The sequence below is a fragment of the Apostichopus japonicus genome, chromosome 10 (assembly GCF_037975245.1).
Source record: "Apostichopus japonicus isolate 1M-3 chromosome 10, ASM3797524v1, whole genome shotgun sequence".
Lineage (NCBI taxonomy): Eukaryota > Metazoa > Echinodermata > Holothuroidea > Aspidochirotida > Stichopodidae > Apostichopus > Apostichopus japonicus.
Genome location: NC_092570.1, coordinates 8,937,111 through 8,946,390, shown reverse-complemented (window position 1 = coordinate 8,946,390; position 9,280 = coordinate 8,937,111). Strand labels below are relative to the sequence as shown.

At 37.3% G+C, this 9,280-nt stretch overlaps 1 protein-coding gene across 1 annotated transcript; it reads right to left on the bottom strand.

Moving 5' to 3' along the window:
- Nucleotides 1–861: 861 nt before the first annotated feature.
- On the bottom strand, nucleotides 862–9,219 carry LOC139974777 (uncharacterized). Its single transcript, XM_071982191.1, has 8 exons — nucleotides 8,445–9,219; nucleotides 7,828–7,886; nucleotides 7,315–7,398; nucleotides 6,400–6,473; nucleotides 5,848–5,931; nucleotides 5,024–5,085; nucleotides 3,964–4,016; nucleotides 862–3,675 (listed from the first exon to the last, which is right to left on the bottom strand). Exons 1-7 carry the CDS (start codon nucleotides 9,092–9,094, stop codon nucleotides 3,965–3,967), a joined length of 1,065 nt encoding a protein of 354 aa, XP_071838292.1. The 5' UTR covers nucleotides 9,095–9,219; the 3' UTR covers nucleotides 862–3,675; nucleotide 3,964.
- Between the last annotated feature and the right edge of the window lie 61 nt (nucleotides 9,220–9,280).

Here is a 9,280-nt window from a genome sequence, read left to right as displayed (position 1 = left end):
GGGTTAATGAAAATACCACCTATATCGTCTCCCAAGTTCAATGTGTTCCATTCATTTTTGACCAGCCTAATGAATGGATCGACCTGATCGCTGTGCGTAACGACATAACGAAAAATGGAATACGATTCTCTTTCACCTCCCAGTGTTGATTCCCTGTTCTCTCTGGGAATTCTACAGACCTTATTAAGGGTTCTCTTCAATAATTTGTTTGCCATAATCCTGCGTAATCTGTCTGACCATAATAAAAGAAACTTGAAGGAAGTCGAATTGATCCTTAAAGTATCATCAGGAGTGGCATTGTTGTTAAACTTTGCTTCAGGAAATTGGGTGCTGGAAACATACTTCTAAAGACAATTAATCAAGACCTGCTATGTGGATGACTATTTCCTTACAATATTGAATCTTCTTATTACAATCCAGGAAGCAAGAAGGTTTTTTTTATAGGTCGTTTGTGTGTCAAGCCTGTGATACTTAACTTATTATCAGTGGTATCAATTGAAAACATAAAGGCAGAGACAATACTATGGGAATGTTCCTTAGTACCTACCTATCATATATTGTGGATTCTTTTCATTACATTAGGAGTAAGACATTAACACATTGGATGAATTAATTGGAATGACTAACCAGTCAGAACAAGATGAAAATCACATCAAGTCGTAAATTAATTGGGAGAACAAGAAGAAAGAGTAACAGTTTTACAGCAGAGAAGTTCCCTCAATATACATCTTTTAAGTACTCAACACAGAACTGTCTCCCATGCAGTACCATTACACCAGAGCACTAGGATAATATTTCTGTTTGTTGCACCCACTCATACCAATGAGAAATTATCAAACATCATAAAGTATGACAACTAGGTCAAAATTTCCATCAATTTATTTGAAAACTGCAGGTAATTTTCTTTGCAAATTTTTACAATCGGAAAGCTGCCTTTAAGTTAAAATGTAAGTAACGTTTAACGAAACTTTCAATTAAAATTTATTGCAAGGTAATGTACATTAAAATATAATGACTTGAAAAGTATGATAGTTAAAATCACTCCTCTTATTTCCTTCTTGCACCACATGATCCTAAAGGAAACAGTAGTATCATAGATTACTGTCAACTATCATGTGCAACATACAGAAATGTCACATACAATGAGCTATTTTACTTCAAAACTATCACTTAAAATAAATATTTAAAGCTTTTTTGTTGGCTATTAACATGGTGATGTTGCTATGAATGTTGTATGTGTACACAGATGTAATCAAAATGTCATGGATTCTCCCATAGTACTGTGAGTGTGCAAGATCCAGTATTTTATTTTCTGTGGGATGGATCCTCTTGTAGTACTGTCAGTGTGCAAGCTCAGTATATTATTATCTGTGGAATGAATCCCCACTTAGTGCTGTGAGTGTGCAAGCTCCAGTATACTGTTATAAGTGGGATGGATCCTCCCATATACTGTGAGTGTGCAAGATCCACTACGGTATCACAAATGAAATGGATCCTCTCATGGTACTGTGAGTGTGCAAGCTCCAGTATATTATTATAAGTGGGATGGATCCTCTCCTAGTACTGTGAGTGTGCAAGCTCCACTATGATAACATAAATGAAATGGATCCTTTCATGGTACTGTGAGTATGCAAGCTCCAGTATATTATTATAAGTGGGATGGATCCTCCCGTTGTACTGTGAGTGTGCAAGATCCACTAGGGTATCACAAATGAAATGGATCCTCTCATAGTACAGTGAGTGTGCAAGCTCTATGATACTATTATTAGTGGGATGGATCCTCTTGTAGTACTGTGCAACGAGTTTAATGAATCTGGAGAAACTATCACACAGTAAATACGCGCGTACCATGTATGGAGGGTCATGTGATGTGTTCCAGGGTGGTACTAATATACTACTCTCCCTATTACGCATGATGATTTCACCCAACTAGTACGTAAATGTGTTTGCGTGCTTAGAGCAGCAGACGACACCCGTTACCTAGCAATAACCGTGCCTGTAGCCTAATGTGATAGCTATATTCCCGTCGAGCAGCATTAGGCTCTGTTCCATGGAGAATTCCGTGGTTGCACTGAACTAAACATTTCCCCACATTTCTACATTCACTTAGAGCAAGTAGTAATAACGTTAGGCCATATGAGACAAAGCTTGCCCCTGGAGCTGTATTAATAAGTAAGATCTATTATGTAGAAGGCCTGCCTTCATTCAAGAGAATAAGGTTGAACGTTAGCATATTAGCACTATTTCGTAGCTCTGAAGTACCAGTACCTCCTTATGCCACAAGGGCGTAGGAACCGGGGGGGCTGGGGGGGCGCCAGCCCCCCCAGTGAAAAATGTGGAGGGGCGGAAGTATCATTCCGCCCCCCCACTTCGCAAGTCAGAAAACCCCTTTTTCATTTCCAAATGAGAAAAAAAATCTCATTTGGAGCACCAAATTGCATCTAAGGCCAGGTGAAAATACAAAATTAAGTTTACAAAATGGAGTGGGTGTTGAAGTGTGCTATATTGCACCAAATTGCATCTGAGGCCACCTGGAAATGCAAAAAATTCCAAAGACCCCTTAGACCCCTCCCCCAGGCCGGCCTTCAGTCTTCAGCCCCCCCACTCAAAAGTACCTTCCTACGCCACTGTTGTCGTTATTTCCCATGTCTGATCTGTCTTGGTGCAAATCTTTTACGAAGTCACTAACACTATTCTCGAACTGCTACAGAGAAATATCAGTTTGGTACCACCCTCGAACACATCACATGACCCTCCATACATGGTATGCGCACACCCAATTGACATGAATCCTCCAGATTCATTTACCTCAATGGTACTGTGAGTGTGCAAGCTCTATTATATTAGCAGAAGAGAGGTGGATCCTCCAATAATACTGTGAATGTGCAAGATCCACTATGGTATCAGAAGTGGGATGGACTCTCTCATGGTACTGTGAATGATCCCATGTGGTATCATGAGGGGAATGCACATACTGCATTTCCATAATTGAATCTAAATAGGTATATTAAAGTTAAAACAACCAACCCCAGTATGGGGCTGGATAGTCCAACTGAGAGAACAGATCATTTGTTATCCTCAATTTCTTCGATTCAAGTCACTTTGCGCATAAGGTTTCCAGTTCAGTTTTTTTCTGTTGCTCTTTTATGATGCTGATCTTTTTGTTTCAGTATTCTCAAATGTCACAACCAGGCTTAGTAAGGGGCGTCCATTTTATGACCAACCCAACTGAGTACTGTTTCCACCGAAAAGTTGCCAAACACTTAAGAAGGTGTGATGTCACATGATATTTCCTCTCTGCACTTATTGAATGAAGCAGGTAACCTCAGAAAAATCACCATCGACATATACTGCATGTACACAAACACTTAATGTTGCAGCTACTATGTACAAATCACCACCCAAAAAAGCCAATTCCATCCAAAGCTGTTTTATCCATCAACTGCTTGGGATGCTATGGATCAGGGGTCAGTAGATCCCAGAATGCAACTCTCCTGAGAATGCAATTGTACTTTTACATCTGAATACCAATCCTGGAAGAACAGTATTTGGCTTTGAGGATTCCTCATATTAGTTATAATTCTCAAAATATTTCAGAATTTAAAACTCGTAGTAGTTGATGCATCTGTTTGGCTGTACGAAGAGCTACCAGTAAGATTGTTTGTAAGACGTCACCTGAAGAGAAAAGCAAAAATACTAATGATATTATCTCATTAGAACTAACAATAAACAGGAACTTTAAAAAGCATAAAATTCTGCACAGCATCCTGGAATACTATTATTCCGTTTTCCACTCCACAGCTATCAACCTACGCACCCTTCTTATCCCATCTACCAAACCCTTGTTCCTTCCCTCCATACCTACAATTCTCTGCTATGTATGAGCGATTACATTCAAATAAGTGAAACTAGTTATAAGAAATAATGTAATATTTTACAGACAAGAAATAATGTAATATTTACCTTAATACTGTTTTGATTGTTGCTCCACTCGTCTTAGAAATGCTTCATTGGTTCTGAAATGGAAGCAGATATCGAGAAGAATATAATGTGTATATATATGTATATATATGTATGTATATATATATATATATATATATATATATATTAATATATATATATATATATATATATATATATATTAATATATATATATATATATATATATATACATATGTATCTTTCTGTATCTTTATCTCTGGTGTTGCCATGCTATTATTTACCCATGTTCTGTTTTGTGTGTGTTCTTTTGTCACATATCCATTTCACATCATAACCCATGAGTTCTCACTCAACTTACTTATTCACTGTATCTTTCTGCATCTTACCTCTGGTGTTGCCATGCTATTATTTATCAGTATTCTGTTCTGTGTGTGTTCTTTTATCACATATCCATTTCACATCATGACCCATGAGTTCTCACACTACTAACTTATTCACTGTATCTTTCTGCATATTATCTCTGGTACCATTCTATTATTTACCCATGTTCTTTTTCATGTGTGTTCTTTTATCACCTTTCCATTTCACATCATGACCCATGAGTTCTCACACTACTTACTGATTCACTGGATCTTTCTGCATCTTACCTCTGGTGTTGCCATGCTAGTATGTACCCATGTTCTGTTTTGTGTGTGTTCTTTTATCACCTATCCATTTCACATCATGACCCATGAGTTCTCACACTACTTACTTATTCATTGTATACTTATTTGTCTTCCTTTTACATACCTTTCTACCTCTTATCTTTGATCGTGTCATGCTAAATATTATCTATGTTGTATTTGTGTGCGTATATTTTTTGTATCACTATCACCTTTCCAACTTACATCACAGCCAATGTGTTTTTTATAATACTTGCCTATTCAATCTATATTTGTGTTTGTGCTCTCCCTGTATTACATATCAAGGCTACAACTTGCATCACATGATCTCTTCTTTGTCTGGTTGTCCAGGCTTTCAGTTTTGCATTTTTTATCTCCAGTGGTTTTACATTGTATTACCTAATAATTCTATGTCTTACCTTCTGTGATCTTGATTCCATGTGCCCTGCCTCTCTTGCTTTTTCTGCTGATTGAGTCTTGTCTACGCAAGAGAGACAACAAAATAAGAGTGACATTATCAGTTTAGCATAGCATCGATGCAAGAAGGATTTGTAATGCATACCTATAGATATGAAAACCGCAGATTCATTTTGCACATTGACTTGAAGAATGCAAGTGCTGTTAATTTACTGGTCGTAAGTATTTTAAATTTCAGATTTACAACTGAAATTAAAAAAGGAACCAAGTTTCCAGCATCGATCACATTCAGTATGACTGTAATTACTAGATCATTCAGAAGAAACTAATCAGAAAAGATGATATCAGCCAATGAGTATTATTATCACTCATTTTCAAGGTTTGTTCGATTTTCCCCATAATACTCACTAAACAATGGATATTCATCAGAGATTTGTTTGTGGACAAAATATGAATTAAGTAACAAAAAAAAACATGTCTTCATATGCAAATTTACCAGTTCTTATTAAACATCTCATTCATACAGTGACAGAGGTTCATACGCAAAAGTAATGCAAACACAATAATTAGAGTTTATTTCTTCACATCATTACACCCAATGTAAGTACAACTCCTATAGTGTTCGCCCTGTTTGTTTCAAGTCTGGGCATAATATTGACACTGTCATATAACAGATTTAAGTATAATGTCCTCCACAGGCAGAATTCCACCTGTAAGCAGCAGGAATCCATAACATCAACAGACTGCAGCCTTGGAGAAAGAGATGACAGTCCTCCATGTCAATATTAATGCTGTTCATGGCCTTAGTCCAAGAGACTAAACTTACCTGCTCTCTGGCCTTCTCCTTCTTTTCTCTATACTCTGCCTCTTCTCTCTCCTTCTTCTGTCTCTCATATTCTCTTCTCTTGTTCTAATTTCAAAAGCGACAAAAAACTGTTATCTTAGACCAAACCATTACGATACTTTTTGCATTGATATTGAGAAGCTTAAATCCAGGTTAATTGTCATACATCCAGCAGCACTGTCAGGTCTGAACCACTCAAAGAGTTTGCAAACCGCTGATTTACACAACTGCGATAACATATGTAATGAACAATAAACTAGTACCGAAGCTATAACATTTCATGAGCTATAGAGATTAGTACAATCAGGAATGTCTTCAAATGCATTTGGAGCAACTTATGAATTTTACCATACCATTGAATTTAATGGTATGCACAATATAAACATCTGAAGTAATATAGCACAAGGAGACCTATGATCTTAAACAAATGTTGTAGAGCTGGTATACTTGCAAGCATTGATAGTCACATGACTGCACAGTCATTACCATTTATTCTCAGTGTCTGAGTGTTGTTACTGTGGTATGTACACTTACCTGCATCCTATATCTGTTTTCATTGAATTCTCTCTGCCTCTGACGTTGAATCTCTTCTTCCGATTTACTCCCACCTGGTAAGAAACAAAACATAAACCTTAATGAGACGGAGACCCTCCTTAAAGACGTGATAAATAGAACTAAAGAGAGAGAGGAGTGAGGGTAAATTATAGATTGTAGAATTGCATTAATATGGGAACTATAAGATGGAAGGGTGAAATGGTGAGGGTAACTGTGAGTGTATTAACTAAAAATACATGGTATGTGTACCACAATGACTTGGTTGTTTACAAGGTCATTTGACCACGTTCGGTTGCTATGATTGTACAAAGAACCTCCAGATAATCCCCTTCCCCACCCTTTCCCCTCCCCACAATGTGTATTTTCATATGGTACAATGCAAACCAATGACTCTCCATTCTGGTTCAAGCTGTGGACATTCTGATCTATTCCCTCTAAATGTCTTCATGCTGAGTTCCATATGGAAGAATTCAACATGACTCACAATCGCAAATACAGAAAATTAGAAACATGGTGAAAAACAGAATACCCTATAATCCAGGTGGAATGTGGGTTTTCTTGTTCAATTAGGTTAAATGAAACACAACTGAGGGAGCATGAGATGTGCATTTGAAGGTCATGTGACAAGTTAAAAAGGTTAAATGTTGCTGATCATGAATACATGTTAAGGATCATGAATACATGTTAAAGAACACAAACTAATGTGGCCTAGCTACTAATCTTACCTACAGATTTTGTGGAAGGCTGCACAAAGTGGACCAATCTCTGATATCTTACCTTAAGACTGAGTGTGGTATATTTACACAGTGAATATTCTATACATAAAATAGCTATCAGACTGAGGCATGGTCTGTACTCTGTGTACAGTTAATCTATCTCTGATACATATCTTACCTACAGACTGAGGGGTGGTCTGTACATAATTAACCTTTTTGCTATCTTTGTAAGACTGATAGGCTTTGCTCTCTCTTTCAGCTTCTATGAAATAAAAAAAATATATATTTAATTGAATTCATTGTAACATACCATTGATAATGATGGACAGTGCAAGGAAAATTTGAACATAAAAGCAACTTTAGAAAACATAAAGGAAAACAAAATGATGCGAAATGTATCCATAGAAACAAAACTACAGGAGCAATTTCAAATCATGGCAGCAGGATATGCCATTAGTGAAGGTTAGTTAAATGCAACAGTTTGTAAAATTAAATCAAAAGGAAGCCTTTATTAACAAGATATGTGCCACTTATTACAAAGCATTGATGCTACAGTACCTTGCAGGCAAATTGCAAGTCTTCAGTAACCTACAGATTGCAAAATGAAGTCACACACCAAAAGTACTGACAAAGTAAAGTTTACTAAAGTACTGACATACTATAAATAAGCCTAAATAATTACAGAACTTACGGCTTAAAACTTGGTTCCTCTTCTTCTGGTTTGGTGGGATCAGGGTGTAGCTGCCATGCCTTAAAGAATAGATATTCGAATCAACTCATACTATAGGATGTGAAACATTTGTAAATTATGACTGAAGATAGACAATGAACATCAAGCCCATCAAAGGTCAATGTGAAATTAAAATACATTTAACAGGGGGATCTAAATTTACTGTTCATACATTAAAAAAACTAGTCCGCACATAAATTGTTGGTAACTGATATTGATAAGAGAAGCTCACAATCTTAACTTCTTTGTGAATTTTGCATTCATTGCTATGTGTTAGTTTGGAGATAATGATCTGTAGGAAATTGTCAGTTTACAAACAGTGAACAGGAAGAATGTCCTAGAAACAATAGGGACATAAGGGATCAGAATCTAAACATCAAGAGTGATGCATGCATCCTTTCTGTGTTTGGATTAAATAGTTTTGGAATGTCGGAGCGACAAATAATTTTCAAACTTTATATATGTGGCAAGGATCGATGAATAAACTTCAATCCAAAGAACTTTACAGAGCTTTCAAGGAACTGGCTCTACCTGCAACAACTGCATTGAAGGTATAACATCCATGGAGTTTACAATACCTTTGTGGAGTGTTGTTTGCCGAGTTGCTGCTGCCACCTTGTTCACTTTCACCTGGCGGAGGTAACTGTTCCTGGCTGCCTTGAGAAACGCCTACAGGTCTGGCTGGGTTTGATACCCTTCCATAAGTTTGTGACATTTTGCGTGACGTTAGTCCCCTGCTGGCGACTGGGGATTTATAATTACTTTTGACAAATGAGCTATTATTAACCTGTTTGGTTTTTGAAGAAAACGAACTCTTGTTTTGTTGCTTTGAAAGACGCGAGGGGCCTAAGTTCATTCCTTCCACTCTCGCCTGAGTTGACCTAATGTTAACGTTACTAATATTAGGCCTAACGTTAGGCTTCTGCAGTTCTGGTTGATTACGTGATTCTAAGCCAAATCGCATTGGAAAATCGTGCTTTGAAATTGCATGACGATGATGTTGCTGTTTTCTGTCGGGAAGATGTCTTCCAGTTCTTCCAACTCGACTCTGAGCCAATCCGACTTTGGAGACAGATAATGGTTCTTGACTACCACTGCCGGTCCTTACCGTAATTTCTTCAGACAAATTTGTCTGCTTTATATTTGGGAACAAAAGATTTTCTTGTCTATGCAATCGCACCTCTTCTACTATAGAACCGTATCTAATCTCGTTACGTCGTTGTTCCATTCTGACAAGAAATAGGGTATTCCCATTATTCTGTTTTTGAGTTCAAAGTCAAGTGGGAATGCCAACGAGCAGCAACGGTATGAGCTGAACCTTGCATTCATTGCAATGCATGCGCTGCAGCTGTTTGAACGTTACTATGTACAAACACACTGCGTATGGAAACCCCCTTTGCAGATGACGAGTCAC